Source organism: Solanum pennellii, chromosome 3 (assembly GCF_001406875.1).
Source record: "Solanum pennellii chromosome 3, SPENNV200".
Classification (NCBI taxonomy): domain Eukaryota; kingdom Viridiplantae; phylum Streptophyta; class Magnoliopsida; order Solanales; family Solanaceae; genus Solanum; species Solanum pennellii.
The window spans coordinates 55,252,503-55,279,555 of NC_028639.1; the positions used below are offsets into that span (position 1 = coordinate 55,252,503).

The 27,053-nt window shown below is 33.2% G+C and overlaps 1 protein-coding gene, 1 long non-coding RNA gene and 1 pseudogene across 2 annotated transcripts; all 3 read left to right on the forward strand.

The window, feature by feature from the left end:
- Positions 1–5,799: 5,799 nt before the first annotated feature.
- LOC114076500 lies at positions 5,800–6,759 on the forward strand (annotated as a pseudogene).
- A 916-nt stretch (positions 6,760–7,675) lies between these two features.
- On the forward strand, positions 7,676–9,118 carry LOC107015113. The gene is made up of 2 exons (XR_001456301.2): positions 7,676–7,856; positions 8,758–9,118. It is a non-coding gene; the product is annotated as an uncharacterized LOC107015113 (long non-coding RNA).
- An 8,769-nt stretch (positions 9,119–17,887) lies between these two features.
- Positions 17,888–20,813, forward strand: LOC107015110 (probable pectinesterase/pectinesterase inhibitor 59). Its single transcript, XM_015215282.2, has 2 exons — positions 17,888–18,895; positions 19,946–20,813. The coding sequence occupies exons 1-2, from the start codon at positions 17,989–17,991 to the stop codon at positions 20,638–20,640; spliced, it is 1,602 nt and encodes a 533-aa protein (XP_015070768.1). The 5' UTR covers positions 17,888–17,988; the 3' UTR covers positions 20,641–20,813.
- Positions 20,814–27,053: the final 6,240 nt, after the last annotated feature.

The window sequence follows — 27,053 nt, forward strand, 5'->3', positions numbered from 1 at the left end:
CTAGTAAGGGGAGGAGGGTTGGTAAGGGGTGGAGTGGTAAAAAAACTTTTAGAATTTTTTTTTTTTAATAATAATAAAAAACTTCTTTTTCTTATATTTTTTTGGGATGGGGCTGATAGGAGGTGGGGGTGATAAGAAAAAACTTTAAAAGTTTTGTTTTTGAGGATTTTAACAAAATCCCTACTATAGGGGAGACATATTTATCCATATTATTCATTGGGTAATTTATTTTTACCCATTTAAATATGAGTCTAGTCGAGTGCTATATTTATTTTCCATTAACTTATTTTTAATCGACTCATATTCGACTCGATCAGCTTATTTGCCACTCATAGTCACAAATATGGAAGTAGTGGCTTCAACCAACACACCCAAAGTGAAGAATTTAATGTGGCAATATTTGACTGGCCACAAAGTTTAAGAAATAATGAAGACTTTGAAATGTTTACCAAAATTCCCTTCAAAAAAGTTAACTCACTTTTCTCTCTCCTCATAAACGTATTAGAATACTATGTTTAAAATTAAGTGGGACTAACAAGGGTAAGTACCTTTAAATATATATACGAAAATGCGACATTCTTTTTGATACTGACCAAAAAGGAAATGGTGCCATATAAAATAGGACGGAGGGAGCATAGAAGTTCAATAATTTATAGTGACTTTTAGTTCTAGATGTCTTCCTTGAATTGATATCTCCAAAATATTAAAAATTTGTCAAGGTCAGTTACATAAAATATTTTTGTTGATATTAGTAATATTTTTGAACTTCTATGCTTTGTCCAAAAATATCATAATTATCAAATTATTTTGTTCGATCGACTTTTCTATATAAATCAAAAAGACAGATTCTCCGAACGAAAGCTCAAAATAGATCAAATAAAAAAATAGTGTGGCACCCAAAATCTCAAAATCTTGGATCCGCATGTTGAAGTTGTGAAAGAAACCACTAATACTTGCATTTGGTTAGGCTTTCCACCTCTCTCCCTTGTGGTGTAGACCTTCCCCAGACCGTGCTAACGTGGGATATTTTGTGCACCGAACTGCTATTTAGATTGACATATGTGTCGTTCCCTGAATACTTAGGCGTGGAGAGTTTTAATTCTATGATTTGAGTTAATATGACATGAAATATTCGCATGGTAAAAAATAATGTTACTTTGGAAGATTGACTATATTAGTAATCCTATAGTAGTAATCCACAATGTACAGTCACCTTAGACCTTTTAAGCCTAATTTACATAGTGGGAGATTGAAAGGTTAATATTAGTCGTATCTCAGAATGTTCTCTTATAGTGCGTACTCTGGAAAGATACACCAAGGCTATAAACGAGGGCAACTGTCCCACTGGCTACAATTGGATGTCAAAACCAATCAATGGAAAGTAAGCTTCTTTTTTTTTTTTGTGTCCCTTTCAAGTTTTTCTTTTCGACAGTATTACATGACTTGCAAGATGTACTACGATAAGTCAATTTAAGGTAAGTCTGTCAGTAGGAATTCTTCAAGGCATATTATATTTTTTTCATTAGTGTACTACGATCTTTGTATTACTATTTTATCTTCTTCTGTTTACTGCCAAATTTACAAATGACTTTTTTAGTTTTTACATTTAGTTTCTTGTGTAATTGGTTTCCCTCTGCGCTATGAATAAGCAGACCTTCAAACACAAGTCCCAAATCAGTAAGTGAAATGTGTCTCAGAAGAGAAAGAAAAAAAAAAGGAAGATCAAAAATCAAGAAAAACATTGTGACTTCAGTATACAATCTCAGTTGGAAATGGAAAATTGAAGCGCAGTTGCTAATTCTAAGGATATCAATGTGAGTGCTACATCATCACAATTACATACATTACCTGATGAACCGACTATTGAGGTGATGGTGAAGGGAAAAGCGATGGGAAAGTACCTGCTCCAGGAAAACATGTGATTCTATTTGAAAATTCAGATACGGATGGTACAAACGTCATGTTGTTGAATGATTCTTTCTTTTATCCAAATCAAAATTCATTTTATCGCCAAACTTAGAGATAGAGGATGCACTGTTGGATCAACCATCAGTGCAACTCCTCATTAATTTTGTCTAGGTCTCTCTCTACACTCTCGAACACAATCACTGCTCTATGAGTTGTCGAGATGAACAATTTACGTGAATTTTTTTAGTTCTTCCCATGTTTTCCTAGAAATATATCCTCACTCTTTCCTGATAATAAAAGTTGCTCTGCTCCACCATTAACTTAATTGATGTTTATCCCTTTATATTCTTATTTTATTGTCTTTGATCAAGTTTCAAAAAAATGTTTAAGGGATTGAAAATGACATTGAAGGTAATCCTTTCATAGACTAAAACTATTTTCTTTATTTCTTAAGCATTCTATGATGTGTTTCTAAGCTATAACGTTATAGGCATGTATGTTGATGAAAAGAGAAGACTCACTATTTCACCATCTTTGGGGTATATACAAATCATTGTTGGAATGCTCTTTTTTTTTTTAAATTTTGTTGTAATTCCAACAATTAAATATTTCTTTACTCTAGTTCCTTTTAAACGGAATGTGTTCATTTTAATAGTTTTTAGAAATAATAGGCATAAATTATTTATTTTTTAAAAAAAGTTAAATACTTTTTTCAAAATCTATGGTTAAACGTATGGTGAAACTTTACCCAAAAATAACTTGTTAAAGATACTCTCTTCGTTCCTTTTTATGTGAAATGATTTCCTTTTTGGACAGTCCCAAAAAAAGTCACATTTCTTTATACGATAAGTATTTAAATGTATCATTCCTTTGTTATCCATGTTGGTCGTATTTAATTTTAAATAAGTACCCTAATACATTTATGAGAAAAGAAAAAAGTGAGTTTACTTGTGCCTCTAATTCATCATCGCTGCATTCAATTTGTGTTTTGATCCAACTTGCTTGTTTTTTTACTTAACTTTGGTAAATTGTTATTCCTCCTTTTGGCATTGGACCAGTCTCTAAGTAAAACTGTTGTTTCCAAACTTTCTTCCGCCAATGAATGTCTATGATCACCAATTTGAAACCTTGCCGCACTGAAAGCAGCCTCCGATGCAACTGATGAAACTTGAATAGCTAGAACATCACGAATCATTTTGCTCAAAGTTGGAAATGTATCGCTTCGCCTACTCCACCATCCTAATAATCTTCATTGCCATCTTTGATTTCCAATACTTCTAAAGATTGATTAAGATATTCTTCAAAATCATCACGGTTAATAGAATTAAGACCAAGAAAACCTCGCATATAACATGAAATTGGAAGTGACAAATCAATCTCAACATTAGAAGTTTGACCAACTTCTCCTTGAAAATTTTCAATAGTTCTATATTTTTCATACAACAGTTTTGCTTCTACTTTTATGCTAGACTTACACGTTTGAAGATTTTGAATTTCTTCTGGTAAAGTTTCTAAAGTTTCATAAAAAGTGTCAACAAGGCCTTGCACACCTTGTAATTTATAAGCAGGATGAAGTAAAGTAGCCGTTAAAAAAACTTGAGGAATAGGAAAAAAATATTTTTAAAATTTTTTAATCATACTTTCAATTGCAACTCTAAATTTATCTATTTTTTTATATTTTCAAAATTGAATCGAAAGAGTACAAATATTTATTAATACGGATGAAATAGTAGGATAATAAATTCCCGAAAACATAGTAGTAGCATCATAAAAAAGTCTTAAAAATTGTAATCGTTCTTTAGTTTCTTCCCAACCTTCATCACAAATTCTATCTAATGGGTCAGCATTACGAGCATTAAAAACCATTTGTATGGGTCTTCTATATTTATAAGCAACCGAAAACATTTCGTAAAGAGAATTCCACCTTATTTTAATATGTTTTGGAATTTTTCTAGGTGACAATTCACATAGTAAACAACGCTCATTAGGGAATTTAATGAGCGTTGTTTACTAATGCGACAGGCATTATTTTATCTAGAATCATGTAATAATCTAAAACACTTAAAATATTTGAAGCTAAATATGCACCAGTTTTTTTCTTTATACATAGTTTATAACTTATAATTCTTTTTTGCAAATTCCAATTATGATCAATGTTTGTCTTGATATTCAAAAACATCAGATTTAACAGTATTTCTTGAAAAGCCTCTATAATCCAGATTATAAGTTTGTTGAGTATATTCAATAAAATCGGGATTTGAAGAAAAACTTTAAGGCAAACCACAAACAAAAACCATTTTAGCTAAATTTTCCCGATCTAATTCCTTAATTGTGTTATTGGATCAGCGGGACTAAAAGGATCTAATGTTCCTTGAACCATGTTAGAAGCCCCTATCGATGCATTACCGGTAATATCTAATTCATTAATTGAAATTTCTTTTTTTCTATTGGCTAATGCTTTAGCTTCTTTATATTGAATCGGCACACAAGTTAACAAATGTCTATTTAATCCCCCCGTTTCACCTTGACCCCTTTCTTGTTTATATTTAAAAGGTTGCTTACACTTATTACAAATAGCAACACTATTTTCTTTATCGAAAGTCATAAATTGCCACACAATAGAAGTTTTAGATCGTTGATACTTCACCTTCTTCCTTGTGGGAAGTATAAGGGTGGATGTCCAAAATTTTGCTCTGGTAAATTGATAGTCTCATTTGGAACTTCTGTCACCGGACTAGTAGGTGTTTCTTCTAACTTCTCTTCTCCCAAATCAGCTTCTACTTCTTCACCTGAATTTTCATCAACATTAGGATTAATATTACCATAACGTCGTTATAAGCTTTCATGATCGAGTTGAACATTTGAATCAATATCATAAGGAGAATCATCAACATAAGTAGAATCATTTATGTTAAATCTAACTCTACTCGTTGATTTAGATGACGTACCACCACTTTTACTACTCTTTTTTTCTTTTTTTTTTTTTTACCAAAATTAAATAATTTAAAAAGTCTACTTTCTTCGTTATCTTGTGCTTTCTCTTTTCCTTTACCGCTATTTTTTTGCTAGAAATCATACTTACTTAAATATATATATAAAGTGTAATATAAAAATAATAATAACACAAAAGTAAAGACGTAAAATAAATATAAATATTATGAAACGAATGTACCAAACGTCTGCGTTAATAGCAGACGTTAAACTGATTATTGAAGCTTGTGATTTGTTGTAACTTGTAATTTGTAAATCCAACCAATATTTGATAACAAATATGAGATAATATAATTATATTTATTGATATAATATGAAAAATTTGAATTGAAAATTGAAATATATGGATTCTAATAATATGAGAATTAAAATGGAATAGAAATTAAGATTGACACTTGAGAGTTGAGAGTTGAGAGGATATAGAAAATAGATGAAAGAAATGAGAATAGATGATTTTGTAAGAAATAGTAGGGGATAGGTGTATTTATAATATTAAAAATGGGTTAAAGTGTAATTATTATAACTTGAGGGTTTAAAATAAAGTTTTAAAAGTAGGGGGGTGGTAGGGGTGTTTGGGAACACAAAAAGGGGCAAGAATCCGTTGGGGGGCCCACTAGCCGTTTCTCTAACGGATCTAAACGGTCAAATTTTTTTTTTTTTAAAAAAGGGATCCCGCGAATCGGCTGATTCAACCGGGCTGAGCCGACCGGGATGCAGGGGTGAACTGGCCCCTGACCGGTCCCCTCATCCCCCACCCCTTAAACCCCTTACACCCTAGGGGATGGGCCGGGTTCGAAACAAGGCGGGGCGGGCCATCCCGATCCCCCTGCCACCCCTACTCCTCACCAAAAAAAAACTAATGACTTATTTTTTATGTATGTATACTCTCTGGTGAAGAGAATGTTGAGACTCTTTGATAAGGATGAACAAGATGTCACATATTTTTCTAAGCTTAATCCACATGCTGAGGCCAAAGGATTTGATCGATTTTCTCGATCACCAACCTTATTTGAAGATGTTGCCAATATCTTCTTATTCCTTTTCCCCCGTAAGTTAATCATATATTATATACAAGCAATTTGTAAAACTCAAACTTTGAATTAAACTAAAATATATAGATTAAATGAATCAGGTGAAAAACATCTTTGGATCTGGCAAAGGCTGCTTGTGATGTACAATTGAAAAAAGTAAGAATGTCGAAAATAAAGAGAGAAAATAACGAAAACTTTCCGAGCTCGAGAGAATTAGCAAGTTTAGAAAGAAAGAGCGAAAAGGCAAAGGGAAATTTGGCTATAGAGCAGGGGACTTGATTGAGTTGGCTAAACAAGTTGTTCATGAAAAATTTAAAGTTAGATGGTGCTGATGAAGTACTATCATGATGTGTATTGGTCACTATCATAATATTTCAATTGATTCAAAAACGTTGTGTCATATGAAAGAGGTAACAAACTTATTATTCGTGTATATCATAAGAAATATTTAACATTGCACATGGATCATTTGTTAATGGAGGTAATAGTATTTCTTAAGTCCTCTTATATATATTTACATTTTACTTGTCATGATTTCATTTTCATAAACTTAATATGAGAAAGCGTAAAAGGGGATCAACTAGTGTGGAAACAAAATCAAAAATACAAGAATTTTACAAGATTTATCATCCATTTGAGTCTTCGACTTAATGGTAAGTTATGTTGGGGACATCCCCATTATTTTTCATTAATTAGTCTATAATCATACACTTGATTTGTTGGTCTTTAGATTTGAACTTACCAACTCTTATTAAATAAAACTTGGCAAGACATTTGGTAGTAATTACCATCAAAATATCATCATGCCACCAAAAACAAGAAATGTTAAGGTACAAAACATTATTAATGTTAGTCCTATACTTTTTAGTAGTTTCAAATTTGAATTGACAATTATTAGCCTAGATATCAATCATTTAGAAGAGAAAATAAAGTAAAAGTGTCTTATATGTTTCCAATTATAAAAAAAAAAGGGACAATTGAGCCCCATTGTTTTTCTCTACTTTTTTTTCATTAATATTAGTAAAAAAAACTCAAACAATAACATTATTGTAGTAGTCTTGAACACTATTAAAGTTGTTTGGACAACTAATGAAGTTGTCAAATGACTAAAGAAGATATTCCTAACCCTATAACAGTTGGTAAACTAAAGTGTAAAAATAAAATCTTTTGAATTGTTGACAAAACAATTTTTAACCTAGTTAATATTATTTGTCACTTCAATCCAATTTTTAAGATTTGAAAGTCTCCTACCAAATTGACTAACTAATTTGTCTCTTCTGACAGATCTACATAAACATAAAAAGTAATAAATGAGTAGCAGGTATCACATTAGGCCATCAAATACAATATATCCAATAAAATAAAATAAAGTAAAAAAGTTAATATAACAAAGCTCGAATTCTGGTTATTCCCCAGCATAGTGATCAGAGATGTCATATCTCTTTTTGCGCTTCAGAGAAAGAGTTTTTCCAATTAAAGTGATTAGGTCATCAAGTAAAAAAAATGTAACAAAGCTTAAATTTTGATTATTTTTCAGCGAAATCGCCAAAGATGTTGGTCCCCATTTTGCTCTCCAAAAGAAGGATTCTTCCTAGGAGTGATAATTGGGGCGATGCAAGATAGGGTGGGGAAGGAAATTATGTCAATGGGACAAGTTAAGTTACGACAAGGCAAAATATTTTCTTTTATAAATCCTAATAGATTAGGCTGGGGCAAGGTAATTTCTAATTTAAAAATGGGCCCGATTAAAAAAATTGACCCGCTTATGCCCTACCTCAAAGAATGAAAATCGTGACTCTCTTCCTCAAATTTCATCGCTCTCAATTTTCTTCTCCATTCTTCATTTGGGTTCTGACTTCGATTTTACAAATCATGATTGAATCGTTGTTTTTTTAAGACTATTCTTCCATAATATTTCATTTTCAGGTACTATTTCTCTCTTAGAAGTGTAATTTATCAGTTGGATTTGAAATATTTTTTCATTTGTTTGAATGTGTTTAGTTTTCTAGCTAGAATCTATGTTCTTTGTTTGCTACAAATTAATGTAAAACAACTGATTACATAGTAAAACGAAATGAATTAGCATTTATTCATGAAGATGAAACTTACAAATAATGCTGAATTATGTTTGAATCAACAAAAAACCCATTCAGCTGGACTTAGATTTTAAAATAGAATTTGGATGAACCAAACTTATATGAGCAGGAAACCAAAGCAGCAGCTATACTTTAAGCAAACTTCCACGATATAATTGATTAAATATCATATCTAATAGCTAATACACGAATAAGAACATCTAAATGACTAATTGAGCTTTTAGCGGAGAAAGAATCTTATGAATTGAGTTGTTCGAGTCTAATTTATTCAACAACACTTTTGCTAGTCCTCTTGATGTGAATAAGCTGTTGTTAGGCTAATGATTTGATAATATAGTGATGTAGTTAATTGAACTCGCAAGTAACTGCATGAAATTCATTTCGGATCATAGGCCAACAATGCAACAATTTTGTCAGACTGTTATTGCGATTCTCGAGTCCAAGACCAAACAGGGGACTATGGAATACAATTGCACTTAGACTACAAGCAGGGGAAGGGCCATCAATGGTATAAGTAGCTTTGGTTCAAACCATATGTTGGTATTTTGTGTAAAATCTTATAGTCGCTATTAAAACTCGAGAACTTTATCAAGTATAAAGGAATAGGTATTGGTGACAAACCATAGTTGTAAACACCACAACTATTTACATTGTTACAATATTATAGAACTTGACGTATTTGCAAAAATATATATTGGCAATCTAACATCTTTTTTCTATTTTCGTAATAGGCAATAATGACATCTCAAAATGATGAGAATCTGCTTGCTTTATCTTCTAATGGTATTTCCTTAGAGGTTGAGAGTCCGAGGCCTTCACAAATTGATGAAGTTGTTGTATCGAGAAAAATAAAGAGTCTAAAGCATGGAAGCATTTCTAGTTAGTGTATGTTGATGGTGTTCCATATGGTCAGTGTAAGTATTGTAATTCTCGATATAAAAATGCTAAAAATTATGGGACGAAGTCTATGTGGAATCATTTATGTAAGTGCCCTAATAAGTCAAAAAGTGAAATAGGGGGTGATGATGAAGGACACTATTTTGATCAAGATATTTGACGAAAACAACTATCACATGCCATTATTTTACACAATTATCCACTCTCTATAGTTGATCATGTGGAATTTAGGAACTTTGTTACGAGTCTCCAACCTATGTTTAAAATGATTTCAAAAAATACGATAAAGAATGACGTACTAAATTTTTTTGATAATTTGAAATCAAAGACTGCTAAGTTGTGTTGAATCCATCCCATTTTTTAGTCAACTTTATCTATTCAATTGGTACAAGCAATTGTTAAAAAGGAATAGTAATTGGAGTTGAAAATAAAAGATTTGGTAGTTGGCAAATTGGTAAGATTTGCAATCATTCTTGACTTTACTATGTTTACATATGTCATTAGTGACATAGACATGGTTTTATCCTTCTATAAATAGAGCATTCTTGCTCATTTGTAGAATACACCAAGTTAGAGAGAAAAACCATTTTGAGAGCAAAGTGAGGTATTCCATAGACTATACAAGAAAATAGTCTGTGAAGAAAAATAGAGTGTGAGCGATATTTTAGTAAGACGGAAACCAAAAGAGTGTTGTTCCTTTTGAGTGTGTAGTAGTCACTTTGAGTATTGTATTCGTGACTACACAGTGTAAAATTCCTTACTATAGTAATATCAATTGCTCCTCTTAGTCCGTGGTTTTTTCCCTTATTCAGAAGGGTTTCCACGTAAAATTCTTGGTGTCGTTATTTTCCCATTTTATTTTCATTACTTTTACCATATATATTTTTGTGCTTGTCCGCGTTTTCCCAACAAACTGGTATCAGAGCCAAGGTTTTATCTGAGTATGCTCTGTGGTTGCAGCACAGTCTGAACTTCCACATCAGAAAAGATTTACTTTGATTTGCGATAACTATATTTTTTGGGGAAAACAATGGAAGCCAACACAAGTAGAATGGTTACTTTGAATGGTGTTAATTATGCCATTTGGAAGGGAAAAATGGAAGATCTGCTTTATGTTAAGAATTTTTACAAACCAGTATTTACCACTGTAAAGCCTGATAATAAAACAGATGAAGAGTGGAATCTGTTGCATAGACAGGTCTGTGGATTCATTAGGCAATGGGTCGACGATAATGTGTTGAACCATATTTCTGGGGAAACACATGCTCGAACCCTATGGGAGCATCTTGAAAGTTTGTATGCTCGAAAGACTGGCAACAACAAAATGTTCTTAATAAAGCAGATGTTGAGTTTGAAGTATCATGATGGTTCTCCGATGACAGACCATCTGAATAATTTTCAGGGGATAATGAACCAATTATCTGCTATGGGCATCAAATTTGATGAAGAAATTCAAGGCTTGCTTCTACTTGGTTCCCTACCAGATTCATGGGAAACATTTAGAAAGTCATTGTCAAATTCTGCTCCGGATGGTGTGATCTCTATGGATTCCGCCAAGAGTAGTGTCTTGAACGAAGAGATGAGAAGAAAAACTCAAGGTTCCTCTTCGTCGGATGTCCTGATAACTGGCCCCAGGGGGAGAAATAAAACTCGTGGTTCTCAGCATAGAGAACAAAATAGGAGCAAATCCAAAGGCAGACTTAAGGATATTGAGTGCTATCATTGTGGCATGAAAGGGCACACAAAGAAGTTCTGCAGGAAGTTGAAGAGGGAGAACAAAAACAAAGAGGAAACTAAAGAAGATGGCAATGAAAATTGCCTAGCCACCGTCACCACCGAAGATCTTGTTACCGTTCTTGATGCAAACATGATAAATATTGCTTGTGATGAGTCAAGCTGGGTTGTGGACACTGGTGCCGCATCTCATGTGACATCAAGAAAGGATTTTTTCTCTTCCTACACTCCTGGTGATTTTGGAACCTTGAGTATGGGTAATGAGACTGTTTCTAGGGTGGTTGGTATTGGTACAATTTGTTTGGAAACTAGTGTTGGAACTAAACTAGTTTTGAACAATGTGAAACATGCTCCTGATGTTCGTCTGCACCTAATTTCTGTTGGTGTTTTAGATGATGAAGGATATGTTAGTACCAACGGTGATGGAAAATGGAAGCTCATTAAGGGTTCCTTGGTTGTGGCTCGTGGTAACAAACGTCGTGGTCTATACTGGACTACGGCCTCTGCTTGTGTTGATATGGTGAATGCGGTTGAGAGCGATAACTCTTCAACATTATGGCACAAGAGGCTTAGCCACATTAGCGAGAAAGGACTTAATATTCTAGCCAAGAAGAAATTATTGTCAAATTTCCAAAGTGCTAAATTAGAAAAATGTGAGCACTGCTTGGCTGGTAAACAAAATAGAGTTTCCTTTAAGTCCTACCCTCCTTCGAGAAAGACAGAGTTGCTTGAGTTAGTGCACTCTGATTTATGTGGTCCAATGAAGACAAAGACATTGGGTGGTGCACTTTACTTTGTCACTTTCATTGATGATTGCTCGAGAAAACTTTGGGTCTATGTCTTGAAGACTAAAGACCAAGTGTTAGGTGTCTTTAAGCAGTTTCAGGCTTCAGTTGAAAGAGAAACTGGAAAGAAAGTGAAATGTATTCGTACTGATAATGGTGGTGAATATTGTGGACCATTTGACGAATACTGCAAGCATCAAGGTATTAGACACCAGAAGACTCCTCCCAAGACTCCTCAGCTTAATGGTTTGGCTGAGAGGATGAACAGGACCTTGATGGAAAGAGTTAGATGTTTGCTTTCTGAAGCAAAGTTGCCAAACTCATTTTGGGGTGAGGCTTTATTGACCGCTGCACATGTTATTAATCTATCTCCTGTTGTTGCTTTGCAAAGTGATGTACCAAATAGTGTTTGGTATGGAAAGGATGTTTCCTATGACCATTTGAGAGTATTTGGTTGCAAAGCTTTTGTACATGTGCCGAAAGATGAGAGGTCAAAGTTAGATGCCAAGACAAGGCAATGCATCTTCATTGGATATGGCCTAGATGAATTTGGTTACAGGCTATATGATCCAATTGAAAAGAAACTTGTGAGAAGCCGTGATATTATTTTCATGGAGAATCAAACAATTGAAGATATTGACAAAGCGGAGAAGGTAGAATCTTCAAATTTTGATGGTATAGTTCATCATGATGAAGTTCCTCACACAAGTGTGCATGATGTTGTTGGGTTTGATAATCATGGTGACGCCCAGAATCATGTATCGAATCAACATGTTGATGTTGATAATAACAATGATATTGTTATTGATGATCCTGTTGCTCATGAAGTTGTGGACGAATCAAATATTCCGCTTCGGAGGTCCACAAGACAGCGGTTTCCTTCCTCCCGTTATTCACCCAATGAGTATGTGTTACTCACTGACGGGGGAGAACCTGAATGTTATGAGGAGGCCATGGAAGATGAGCACAAGAATCAATGGATTGAAGCCATGCAAGACGAGATGAAGTCTTTGCATGAGAACCACACTTATGAGTTGGTAAAATTGCCCAAGGGCATGAGAGCTTTGAAGAACAAGTGGGTGTTCAAAGTTAAAGTTGAAGAACACAACTTGAAGCCCAGGTACAAAGCTAGATTGGTTGTTAAGGGATTCGGTCAAAGGAAAGGTATTGACTTTGACGAAATATTTTCTCCTGTTGTGAAAATGTCCTCGATTCGCACAGTTCTAGGTTTGGCTGCTACTCTTAATTTAGAGATTGAGCAGATGGATGTGAAGACGGCTTTCCTTCACGGTGACCTAGAAGAAGAGATTTATATGGAACAACCTGAGGGCTTCAAAGTAGATGGTAAAGAAAATTTTGTATGCAAACTTAAAAAGAGTCTCTATGGCCTAAAACAAGCTCCCAGACAGTGGTACAAAAAGTTTGAATCTGTTATGGGGGAGCAAGGCTATAAGAAGACTTCTTCAGATCATTGCGTATTTGTACAAAAATTTTCTGACAAAGATTTTATCATCCTTTTGTTGTATGTGGATGATATGTTGATTGTGGGCAAGAATACTTCCAAGATTGACGAGCTGAAGAAAGAGTTGTGTAAGTCTTTTTCTATGAAAGACTTGGGTCATGCCAAGCAAATTTTGGGCATGAGAATTACTCGTCTTAGAGATAAAAGGAAGATTTATTTGTCCCAGAAGAAGTACATTGAACGCGTACTGGAGCGCTTCAATATGAAGAATGCTAAGCCTGTTAGTATACCTCTTGCTGGTCATATGAAGTTGAGCAAGAAGATGTGTCCTACAGCTAGGGAGGAAAAAGAGAACATGGCCAAAGTTCCATATTCCTCCGTTGTCGGAAGTCTAATGTATGCAATGGTGTGCACTAGACCTGATATTGCTCACGCAGTTGGTGTTGTCAGTAGATTTCTCGAAAATCCGGGAAAAGAGCATTGGGAAGCTGTGAAATGGATACTCAGGTATCTTAGAGGAAGCTCAGATGAATGCTTGTGTTTTGGAGCATCAAATCCAATCTTGAAAGGCTATACAGATTCTGATATGGCAGGTGACCTTGATAACAGAAAATCCACTACTGGATATTTGTTTACTTTTTCAGGGGGAGCTATATCATGGCAGTCAAAGTTGCAGAAATGTGTTGCACTATCTACAACTGAAGCTGAGTATATTGCGGCTACTGAAGCCGGCAAGGAGATGATATGGCTAAAGCGATTTCTTCAAGAGCTTGGTTTGAATCAGATGGAGTATATTGTCTATTGTGACAGCCAGAGTGCAATAGACTTGAGCAAGAACTCCATGTACCATGCAAGAACAAAACACATTGACGTCAGATATCATTGGATTCGTGAGAAAGTGGAGAATGAATCATTTCACGTCAAAAAGATTCACACAAGTGAAAATCCTGCAGATATGCTGACCAAGATGATACCGAAAGACAAGTTCGAGTTATGCAAAGAACTTGTGGGTATGAGCTCTCTCTAAAGAAGTTGAAGATACCTTCTTCCAGTAAATGGGACTGGAGGGGGAGATTTGTTGAATCCATCCCATTTTTTAGTCAACTTTAGCTATTCAATTGGTACAAGCAATTGTTAAAAAGGAATAGTAATTGGAGTTGAAAATAAAAGATTTGGTAGTTGGCAAATTGGTAAGATTTGCAACCATTCTTGACTTTGCTATGTTTACATATGTCATTAGTGACATAGGCATGGTTTTATCCTTCTATAAATAGAGCATTCTTGCTCATTTGTAGAACACACCAAGTTAGAGAGAAAAACCATTTTGAGAGCAAAGTGAGGTATTCCATAGACTATACAAGAAAATAGTCTGTGAAGAAAAATAGAGTGTGAGCGATATTTTAGTAAGACGGAAACCAAAAGAGTGTTGTTCCTTTTGAGTGTGTAGTAGTCACTTTGAGTATTGTATTCGTGACTACACAGTGTAAAATTCCTTACTATAGTAATATCAATTGCTCCTCTTAGTCCGTGGTTTTTTCCCTTACTCAGAAGGGTTTCCACGTAAAATTCTTGGTGTCGTTATTTTCCCATTTTATTTCCATTACTTTTACCATATATACTTTTGTGCTTGTCCGCTTTTTCCCAACAAGTTGTTGGATAAAGTCACGAGTAGAGTTGCAATAATAACCGGTGTGGACTTCAAATGGCAAGAAGAAAGGATTTATGGCTATAAGTGGGCATTTTATTGATGATTCTTGCAGTATTCAAAGTCACATTTTTATGTTTGTTTATTTTCCCGCTCCACATGATAAAGATGTGTTATGTAGTGTTTTGGTAAATTGTTTGTTTGATTGGAATCTTGAGCAAAATATCAACTATCACAGTTGATAATTCTAGTACTAACAATGCAATGATGATAACCTTACTGGATGAGAAACTTAATAAAAGAGATCTGTTATTGGATGACCAAGTGTTTCATATACGTTGTGATGCACACATCTTAAATCTGATTGTCCAAGAAGGTTAAAGGTGATAGGAGAAAGTATTGGAAAAATACGTGATAGTATCTTATATTGGATTGGATCAGCAGGTAGAATTGAGAGATTTGAAGAAACTGCACGTCTACTACGTTGTTCTTGTAAGAAGAATTTGGAGTATGATTGTCCTACCCGTTGGAATTCAACATATCTAATGTTGAGAACAACCTTAGAATACTAAGAAATGTTTAAGAAACTGTGTCTAACTGACTTAAACTATAAGTCGTATCCAACGGAAGAGCAATGGAGTCATGCAGAAGATGTTTGTGGGAAGCTCAAACTCTTTTACCATATCACTAAACAATTTTCAAGGACTCAATATCCAACTTCCAGTCAATACTCTACAAAAGTTTGTGAAATTAAGATGGAGTTGGAAGATTGAGCGAAAAACTTTAATTAGCTCTTTGGCGTCTGCTATGTTATTGAAATTTCAAAGTATTGGATGATGTGCATGTTATGATAGGTATACTGCAATCTTTGATCCAAGATGTAAGATGAAGTTGGTAGCGTACTTTCTTCCACAAATTTATGGTAAGGATGCTTTAACTAAAATTTGAGAAATTCGATCTCACTGTTATGATCTCTTTCATGATTATAATAGTAGACTATCTTCTCCAAGGGGGTCATTTGAAGTATCTAGCTCTAGTGAAGTCATTAATCCTATTGAAGACGATCGACTATTGAACTTTGATAGATTTGTTGCTTTGAGTCAAGCTACCATGGAGATGAAATCAGAGTTGAATTTATATTTAGAAGAGAGTTTGCTACCCAGGACTCCATCATTTGATAACTTGAGTTGGTGGAAGACAAATGGATTGAAATATCCTACTTTGCAAAAGATGGCTCGTGATCTCTTTAGAAGCTTTAATGTGTGCTCGCACATGATTATGGAATGAAATAAATGGTATGCAATTTTTTCACTGTCATCTTATTAGTTATTCAATTCTTACAAGTATATAATTTTCTTTCCAGGTTTGACTTCAACCATCGATAAAGTGTCATGTCCAATGTTGATTGATGAAGAGAAAGAGTCGGAGTTTAGTTTCATGCCCAATGTTGATTGATGTGTTTGTGTATGTGTGTGTGCGATGTCCTGATTGTTGTTGTGAATCGGGTAGGGCGGGGCAGGGCTTAACGGGGCGGAGAAATCTGTTTGAAAGATGTTAAATGGGGCACGGTAGGGCGGGTAAGAATGTTAATAGGTCAAAGCTTCCCCCGCCCTAACCCGCCTCATTTACGTCTCTAGTATATATATATATATATATATATAAGTTTACGGGTGCACGTACACTTTTACCTATGTATGTAGGGCCGCCTCTGCTTGTGAAGTAGAGAGAGTGTTTTCAACTGATCATCGGCTCAAGTAAAGTACATGAAATCAATTATGAAAATAATATGGAAAGAATAGCAGCAACGACAAATAATATAATATTCCCTTCGTTCTATATGATATGTCACTTTTTTACTGTGCACATGCATGCATTAAGAAATGATGTAACTTTATCATTCTACCCTTATTTATTTTTTTTGAAACTCAAGTTTTCAATCAATGAATATGAATTAATTTATTTTGATTAATTAATTTAACCAATGAACATGAATCATTTGCTTAAGTTTTCTAATTAGTTGGTCAAATGTATATTTTCAATCCTAGTAACTCACAAGGGTAAAGAAGGAATAAATATGCTACTTTATGCATTGATTTTATAAAATGACAAGTATCATGGTTTAACTATTTATAAAAAGGGATGACATATAAAATGAGACAGAGAGAATAACAGGAGCAAATGACACTTTGGGTTATACAAGAATCTAAGAGTAAGATAATAAGAATATAATAATAATAATTAATAGGTATTCCTAATAATAATACAGAGAAAATAAACTAGGGTCACTTAACTGCCCACTAACATTCTACCCTAATTCATAACCTCCCACGCTACTGTAATCTATCTTCCCTGAGTGGAGGATGATATACACACAAGAAATTCGAACAGTGTGAGTATGATTTTCCACAAAGTAGCACTAATTTATTGTCATCTAAATTATTTGAAATTTCAGAACGAATAAAAGAAAAAATTGCGTATGAAGAAGATAGGAGCACATGGGATCCCCTGAAAAATAGCTGTTTAGTCATCTGCTTAAGGGATTAAAGAGAATATTAGCTAAGCTTCTTCCTTAAATTGCACATTATAATACTTGAGCATCAAGTCAAAACATCACATGTACGGACCTCAAGACATGTTATTGGCTTTCTTTGTGTCCACCCTATATATGTAACAATAACACTTAAAATTCATCATACTACATGTACATATTTTGATCAATTCTTGTTTTGCGCCAATGAAATGTCTGTAAATTGAAATTGTAATGACGTATATCATCACGTTAAGCAACTCAACAAGGTCAACCTACATTCATAATTGTGACATTAATTAAAACTGATGTATTCAGCGTAAAACCAGAGAAAAGCATTAGCCACTCTCTATTTAAATATTGAGGTGAATTTTAAGTGATCCACAAAACAAGGATCTAAAAATGAAGGAAGGACTTTAGTAGTCCAATATGTTTGAATAGGCATAATATATGAATTTGATCCTCAACTTGATTTTAGCTGATATTTATGTCTTTCAATTTTGAGTGTGCATAAGCAGACATTTAAATTTGTATAAAATTGAATAAATAGACAGGCACATACGTCTAACGTGACATCCAACATGGAAATTATGTGTCCTGAATATATTATGTCACATAGAATACATGTGTCTACTTGTTCAATTTTATACAAATTTAAATATTAATTTGTGCACATTCAAAATTGGAGGACATAGATGTCATAAAGTTAAAAATAACATATTTTTTGTCTAAGTCTTTTGAATATGAAATGAAGTTTGATTTGTGGTTTCATTTTCTTATAACTCTGAATTTGCCACCCAAAATATTTCAGAAGCCAACTGTCCTTTGACATTGCACTTCTCTTCCAGTTTCTCTCTAGCTACTAGTATAAGAAGTCACTAACTCTATCGACAAGTTCAATTAATAAACACAATGTCAAATTATAAGTTCAATTCTTTGCTCCTTATACTCTGTTCTCTTTCTCTGTTCTTAAACCAATCCTTGTCCAATACCGATGATCAAGAAACGAATGATCATGACATTAACTGGTGGTGTAGCAAAACTCCTCATCCCGATCCATGTAATCACTTTATGTCATCTGGTGATGTCCAACCCAAAAGTAAATCCGAGTTTCGGACCATGACGGTCCAAGTGGCTATGGATCATGTAATTCAAGTGCAGAATCATGCAAAGAATGTAAGCCAAAAGTGCAGGGGAAAACGAAAGAAGTTAGTGTGGATGGATTGTGAAAAGCTCATGGATGATACTATCCTCCAATTGAGTCGTAGTCTCGATGGCATCAAATCAAATTCAAGTTCTGATTTTGATGCACAAACTTGGCTCAGTGCCTCGTTGACAAACATCGAGACCTGTCTATCAGGATCGAATGATCTCAATGTTTCCAACATCCTCCAACCGAATTTATCCACTAATGTTTCTCAGCTGATTAGTAATTGTTTAGCTGTGAATGGTGAGTTCATGGACGCGGAAAATACAACACAAGTTGGTGGATTTCCAAATTGGCTTACGGATAGGGAAAGAAAGTTGTTGCAAACCTCGTCAATAGATTTAATGGCTACTAAGGCGAATTATGTCGTGGCTAAAGATAAATCAGGTCGATTTCGGTCCATTCAGGCTGCAATAAACTATGCAGCATCGAAGAGAGTTGGAAATGAAAGAATCGTTATCTATATCAAAAGGGGTGTTTATAAAGAGAATATTTTGGTAGGTCCTACAATGGGGAAAATCATGTTAGTTGGTGATGGCTTAAGATACACTATAATCACAGGAAGCCGCAGTGTTTCTGCTGGTTTCACAACTTACAGTACTGCAACTGTTGGTAATGACTCTCGAGCTTCCTCTCTGTTTCGTTTTCAGTTTTGTGTTTCAATTTCTTTCGTTTTATATCAATATGGTTTCATCTTTCATGAATTGAAGTAGATTAATGCGTAATTACAGAACCGTAATGCAATGGATTTAGCTACTTCTACTTCATTGGCATTAAGTAAAACAACCACAGAGGAATTCCATGTAGAATGAACACAATTTTGGGAAATGTCTAGGGATTTTGCTCTTCTACTCGTCCCAAAAAAAATAATACATTTTTGAAACACATAGTAAACAATTTGACTTTAAAATGTCTATTTTACTCTTTCACATATTTTTTAGATAACAAATTTCAGAAGTCTTTTTTTTTTAAATTTCGTGTTAAATCAAACTACTTCATATAAATTGGGAAGGAGAGAGTAGTTCGTCCCAGTTGCATCTAATGCATATTGCTTCATAGCATAATAAGGTGGAGAATCATTGTAATACATAATTCCATCAAAAAGGTTGAGGCCAAACTATATGTTTTTGAAGAAGTACGTATTGTTATATCTCTCTAGACTCTACTTTGTGTAAGGGTTGACGTCCAAAACAGACTTTAATAAACATTAGGCATTATGTGAGTTAAGTTACTCCAATTTGGCATAATTTTTCTTTATATCGGGATTCGGGAGTCAACCACCTCCCTAATACTGTCACTGGAAGGATCATGACATACTTTTTATTAAAATATTAAGAAATGTTTAAAAATCAAAGGACAAAAAAAATTAAGCTAATTAAAGGTCAAATGCTATTTTGGCGGATCATTTTGTTGCATTCAATTCCTTTCACGTGCAACAATTCTTAAGGGGAACAATCTGCATTTTGAAATTACTATTAAAAATATACTGTAATTTATCAGGTCAGATCTTAGATTTCTGAATCAAAAAAAAAAAAATGTATACGAACATGTTTTCTGAGATTGAGAAACGAGGTTGACATATTTTTTATTTTATTTTTACTAGTAAAATAATAAACATGTGGTACATTAATTGTAAGTAATTTTTAAATTACAATGTTTTAGGAGTGGATGGAATTGGATTTATCGCTCGAGGCATCACATTCCGTAACACAGCAGGGCCACAAAACGGCCAAGCAGTAGCTCTACGATCAGCATCTGATCTATCAGTATTCTATGCTTGTGGTTTCGAAGGCTATCAAGACACCCTATTTGTTCAATCTCAACGACAATTCTACAAATCATGTTATATCTATGGAACCATAGATTTCATCTTTGGCAACGCTGCAGTTGTTTTCCAAAACTGCATGATTTACGTGCGTAAACCATTATGGGGACAAGTAAACGTGATCACAGCACAAGGAAGAAACGATCCATTTCAAAACACAGCAATTTCAATTCACAACTCTAGAATTATGGCAGCTCCTGATCTCCGTCCAGTAATTGGATCGTTCCAAACATATTTAGGACGTCCATGGCAGCAATACTCAAGAACGGTTATCATGAAGACTTATTTAGATACATTGGTTAATCGAGCAGGTTGGTTGACATGGTTAGATTCTAATTTTGCTTTGAGTACGTTGTACTACGCGGAATATGGTAATATTGGACCAGCGTCATCGACTAGGTTTAGGGTGAAGTGGCCTGGTTATCACGTCATAACAAATGGGAATGTTGCTTCTAAGTATACAGTTGCAAGCCTTATAGCTGGACGGGCGTGGTTGCCTTCAACTGGGGTCCCATTCACTGGGGGCCTGTGAAGAACAAGTGTTATTATTATTACACACTTTTATTTGCCTTGTTATTTTTCTTTCTTATTTTTTCATTGATTCTTCTTTTTTGTACGTGTCATGCCATTATGACACATAAATGGATTTATGGATACTATTATGATATATTGAAATTCCACATTAAGATCTATATAATTTTTGAATAGGGCGGAATGAAATTTTTTTTGAATTTTATTCAATTGGAAGATGTCTTGTGATATATAATAATATCTTAAAATAAATTGTTAGTTGTAACTTGTAAGGGTAAAATTAGGTTAAAAGATGAATTGAATAGTATTTTTATTAAATATTGGGAAAATACATAAGTATTCCCTCAATCTATGCTCGAAATCCTAGACACACACTTATATTATACTAAGGTCCTATTATCCTCCTGAACTTATTTCATAAGTAATTTTCTATCTATTTTCGGCCTACGTGGCACTAGTTTGAAAGAAAAAGTCAACCAGCGTTGAGCCCACAAGACAGCGTCACGTAGGCCGAAAAGAGATAGAAAATTATTAATAAAATAAGTTTAGGGGAATAATAGGACCTTAGTATAGTATAACTGTGTTTCTGAGATTTCGAATATATATTAAAGGATATTATCTCTTAAATAAATGAATGAAAATATATTTAAACCGTTTCGAATAGTCTCAAAATATTTGTGACCCTTTTAAGCACACAATTTTACATGGGAAACCCTTTCATTGAGAAAAGGGTGAAGTCAGGCTCTTTTTAATAATATGAAAAGTTCGGGGCAAGCTTTTAAGTTTAGTAAAATATACCTAGGCCCTTTTTTTTTTTTATCACTACTGGTAATTAGGGGTCTCTTTCTATAATTTGAAAAGCTTGGAGATATTTTGCTACGAGCTTGCTTAATTTTTAAAAAATATAAATGCTTCTGTTTGAATAGATAGAAGAGAATATTTTAGATATTTAATGCATAGAGGGAGTAATTCAGTTAGAAACCTTAGTAACTCTGCATAGTTATCTGTTGTTTTATGAGGATCCATTAAAATTCAAGTTAAGGGAATTGTCTTAAAATATTATTTGTGTTTTATTTAGGATTAAAATATCATTCAACTATCATTATTTTACGATTCAAAAACATCACTCTCTCCTAGTTGGCATGACATGACATTAAAGTCTTTTTTTTAATAATAGAGTAATTTAATTCATTGAACTCATTTAACTAAAATAATGATCATATTGTTTTTAATTTATAAATTAATTTATCCAAAAAAAAAAATTCATACTTAAATTTTTTTATCATAATTAAACTTTTTATTTTTTTATGTTATGCAGAATGTGTTTTTAAGACGTCCTATAATCTCTTTAATTTAAATACTAATAAGCACATACATTCGAAAAAATATTGATGCACAAATCACTCATGAACGCCAAGTTACTTCAATTAATCATAAATTGTATAATAAATCAATAATATTAAAGATCGATAAAAAAATATTGATATACAAATCACTCATGAACGTCAATTTACTTCAAAGATTAGACCACTTTGGTGATTAATTAATCTCATATGCATAATTTCAAAATAAAATACATCATGATAGAGGATAATTATTTCACTTAATAATACCTATTACCATTTTCAAATAAGGAAAACATTAATTTTATGAAAAATCACTAGTTCTTAAATCATGCTCTTGATACCACATATAAGTATTTTTTAATGATTGTGAAAACATAAACAATCTAACATTTAGAAATCCTATCAATTATTCAGGATCGTAGAACTATATGATTTTCACATATTTAATACTATGATATTTCAGTCAAGAATACATACCCGAATCTGCCATTATAATTCTTGACTATTGAGCGGAAGTCTTTTCTTTTGAATCTTTAGAAGTAGTTTCTCTCTCTTGTCTTATACTTTATGTATAGCTTTGATGGATAAGACTATATCTTTATGACAAAGAGAGGACCCTTTAAATAGAGTGTATTTTAGCATCATTTCCACCTTTCCATCTTGGTGAGTAGTGGAGATAATGGATAGTTGGAAGAGGTAATTAGTAAAATGGAAGACTTAATGGGTAGTTGAAGTAACTTCTCCACTTATCCAATTATAATTAGAATTTAATTAGTAATTAAATATTAAATCAAAATAATATTAATGTGAGTGGGTCATAAAACTAACAGTATCCAAAGCACAAGTATAATCCCTCAGCACATAGAGTCCTCCAACAACATCACCAAAAACGGGTTCCTTCGTCAAAGAAGGTTCCTGTAGAATACATCCATCTTTAGTAAATAACATATCAAGGTCAAGTTGTTTTATCAAAAGACTAATAAAGAATAACTTATGAGTAAAGAACTACATTTAGTGTTAGGTTAGGATTTAAAAATAGACTACCCATGAAAAAAGCATGTACTTGTTGTAACTTGGCCAGATTGATAAAAATAGGAAAAGGTAAAAAGGGTTACATATGTTTGTTAAATGTCATGTGTTGAGTAGCACGAGTGTCTAATACCCAAGAATGGTTGGTGATTTTAGAAAGAAAAGAAGTGAAGAGTAAACAAGCATGATTTATAGCAGTTGGTTTAGCCTTAACAAAGTTTTCAGAATTATAGCCTTCAGAACCTCCATTCTAATTCCCTGAGTACTTTTGTGGAGTCTATCTAGATCCTTCAGATCTGTAATAGAAACAAAATTAGAGTACTGTACCTCCTTTTGGCTTTCCTAATACAAAATGATAGAGTAAGTTTGCGCAGTACTCGGAAGAGGCTTCATCACTCTCACACTATTGTAAGCTTTATTTAGATACATGAGAAATTAGATATTTTATGTTGTCTATCTTTGCTCCACATTAAAATCACAATTGCATATCATGAAGGTGCTTAAAACCTACCTTTGATCCCATAAACTTTTGATTTTAGTAAAGTATCTGCGACATCACCTATTCCTTGGCTGATATTGTTTAGATCTATCTCTTTGCAGTTAAAAAAGTTTGGTCTTCAAGCTCATTCCATAATTCCTCAACAGTTTGTGAATAAATCACACTCTCACTGATGTCCTTGATGAGAGAATTAAGGACCATATTATTACATCTTCTTCACTGATCAAGCAAAGGTGAATCTGGTGAGGGAATGAAGACAACCCCTAGTGATGAATCTTAGTTTATTTATTGCAGAAAGAGAGATGAGAAATCCTCTTCTCAACTTTCCTTAACTAGATCCATCAAAACTCACACTCAGAAGATTTATACATGACTATTTATGTCCTTCATTTCTATCTTCATCAGTGGGAGCATCGGAGGAGAGATTTATTCCGACAACACGCATCGACTGACACTTCCCAATAAAATGGGAACAACTTCAAGTGCAAATATCATATTGTTGAACCGTTTATTGTGTTGGAAAGAAGACTAGAATATCTTTTGTTTAAAAAGTTATGGTCCACAACTCTTCATACTCTTAAGACATATGGTCATTACTCATTTGAAGTTGGTCTAAATAGAAAGGCGAAATTCATCAGTGACCTCTTAAAGTTGGCGCGAATTTTTCTCTTAAACACATTATTTAGGATTTATTCATTTTAGACACTCATAGTAAAAGTCTATTGTGTCATTTAGACATTTTTAAACAATCAACAAAAATTTTAATGAGAGTCTAACACACTCACTCAAGATATGTTAAAATAATGAATTAAATAAAGACACATGGCATATATACCTAGCAAAAATTATTTTTAAAATATCATGGATAAAAATTTATTTTTAAAACTATTTTGTTGATTTTACTAAAAGAAAAAGTATATTTCACTGATTAAATAAAAACAAAAAAAAGTTGCACAACCTTCCTCTTTCTCAATTTTTTTCTCTCCACACACATTGCTCCTCCTCCTAGCTCATCTTCTTTCTGATTCAAAAGAATTTAAAATTGTGAAGAAAAGAGTATAAAAGTAGAGTCAGATCTGAAATGGTTATTATAAAAAGAAAAAAAAAACAGATTCGAAAGGAAAAAAAAAAGCAAAAATGAGGAGAAGAATTTAAAGAAAAAGAAAGACGGTGAATTCATTCTTTAATAATGTCAAAGACTCCATTTTTTAAAACACAATTCATTTTTATATGAAAACACCAATTTTTGGTGTATAATTTTGTGTGTGCATGGGTTATGAAATTTGGTGTTTCTAAGTAATGATTAAAGGTTTTTTTTGTTTCTTTTGTTTTGGTTGTTGACTAATGAAGATATTATCGAATTTTATGTTAAAAATGGTGAAAAAAAATTTCGGCTTAATCAATCGATGAAGAGATTGTCGGATTTTATGGTGAAAAATAAAGAAGATGGGACTATAGTTTTGAGTACTTGTATCTTCTTTTATTTAAACAAAGAAGTAATTATTTTTGCAAATTTTAAGCTTTTCACGCACTCAAAAGGAGTGCATCACACACAATGTATTATCTCAGTGAAAAGTGTCAAACTGACATAATAGAATCTTAATGAACAAACCCTGATTGAAGTGTCTAAGTGAAAATTGATGTCAACTTTAAGGGGTCACTGATGGGTTCCGCCTAAAAACTTATACCAAATCTCAATCGATAAGAAGTATTTGAACCAACATTGTACTAGAGGTTCCTTATGATCTTAGTTCACATCCAAAATACACTTTATACGCTTAATAATTGATCATAACACCTATGCACAATTAGAAATTATCGATTTTGAACCGATACACATTCAAAGAATGATTCAAATTTTAGCTGTAAAATTTTCGAAGTGTCAAAAATGTATAAAGCAATTTCTTTTTATAAAGTGGGTATATATATTAGTATTTTTTTCCTAACTCTAAGTTCTATTTATTTTAAAATTTATCCTTGTTACTCTATCGTGCTTGCTCATTCTTTAATTTATTGCTTAAATTTGTATTTGTATTTATATTTATATTCATATATACAAAGTTGTTGCAACTGTCCCACTATATATTGGATCTATTAGAGCGTGTTTGTAAGGAAAATGTTTTTCAAACTTTTCATATTCAATAAAATTTGTATCACGTATAGGGTGGTTACAACGGTTATCCACGATGTTTTGGCTGAGCTGAGTGTACTACGTTTTCCCAACCTATTTTATTCAATTGGCATGATCTTAATTAAGAGAGTGTCCTACGTTTTCCCAAATTTTTTTTTTATATCAATGAACTTTTATTTATTTATTACAATTAATTTTACTTGTGTGTTGGTAAGTTGTTATATTCTCTTTGAAGTACATTTTTTGCTTTGAAAATTTTACGTTATGTTTTGTTTAGAATTTTGTAGTTGACAAATAAAACATACATACAATTTTTTAATATTAAATATATATCTATGAAAAAAGACATAAAATCACCATTGAAGTTGTATTGAATTGTCAAAAGGATACCTTAACTTTGCGGGTATTCTATTACCCCGTTGAACAACTCCACAATAGTATGTATATCCCATTTTCACCCAATACCACTTGTACAAGAATATTTATAAGTCACACACTAATAGTCACTTAACACGTGTTAAAAGTATTTTTTTTAATTATTTTATTTGATTTCTTTGCTTTTCTTTTTCTTTTTCCTTTTTTTCTTTTTTTCTGTTTCTCTTTCTTCTTCGCCTCCCAACTCGTTTGGAACCCCGTCAACACAAACAATATACGCATCCACACCAAATTTGATATTTCGGACTTAATGCGCAGTCAAAATTTTCATACGAGGTCATCTTGAGAAACAGTGTCCCACACCCAACTGTCATTTTAAGTCAAAAATCACAACGGGCTCGTAAAAAGCTTGAAAGCCTCGGGACACGAATGAAGGATCAATTCAGACCAAACTCGACATTCTACAGCTAACCGCGCTGATGAAATTCTCATCTGAGCGCGTTAACTCAAATTGTTGACTAAAGTTAAAACGCCTAATCGCACCGACTCACACTAAAAACCTGGGGAGTCATGCGGACTATGCTACTAGCCTAAATTGACCCTTCCAGAGCTGATGAAATTGTCAGAATTAGATTTAAATGTCATCTTCTTAAACTTTGATCGGAAATGATCATTCAAGGTTCATAAGCTCCCAAAATACTAAAACTCGCAAAACTCAAACCAACGACCAGGTAATCGAAATATCAGTCCCAACAAGTTGTAAATAACTTGGGATCGCTACAAAGCGCTATAAACGACACACAGAAGACAAAATATGGAAATGACCGGGATGATCATTACACATATATTTATTTATTTATTTACCAATGGAATTCTTATTAACATTCTTTATGAAATTTCTGGCTCATAATTAGATGTGTCCAAACTTTGGATTGGATCATGCATGTCCTTATGCAAGACATTTGTACTGCGTTACTGAAATGTATTGTTGGTAAGGGTGTTCATATATATATATATATATATATATATATATA

What these genes read in the sequence shown, in the direction of transcription:
- LOC107015110 (XM_015215282.2), top strand. Translation starts at nt 17,989, where the DNA reads ATGTCAAATTATAAGTTCAATTCTTTGCTCCTTATACTCTGTTCTCTT. An exon ending in TTACAGTACTGCAACTGTTG is followed by an intron (nt 18,896 to 19,945) that starts GTAATGACTCTC and finishes ACAATGTTTTAG; the next exon opens with GAGTGGATGGAATTGGATTT.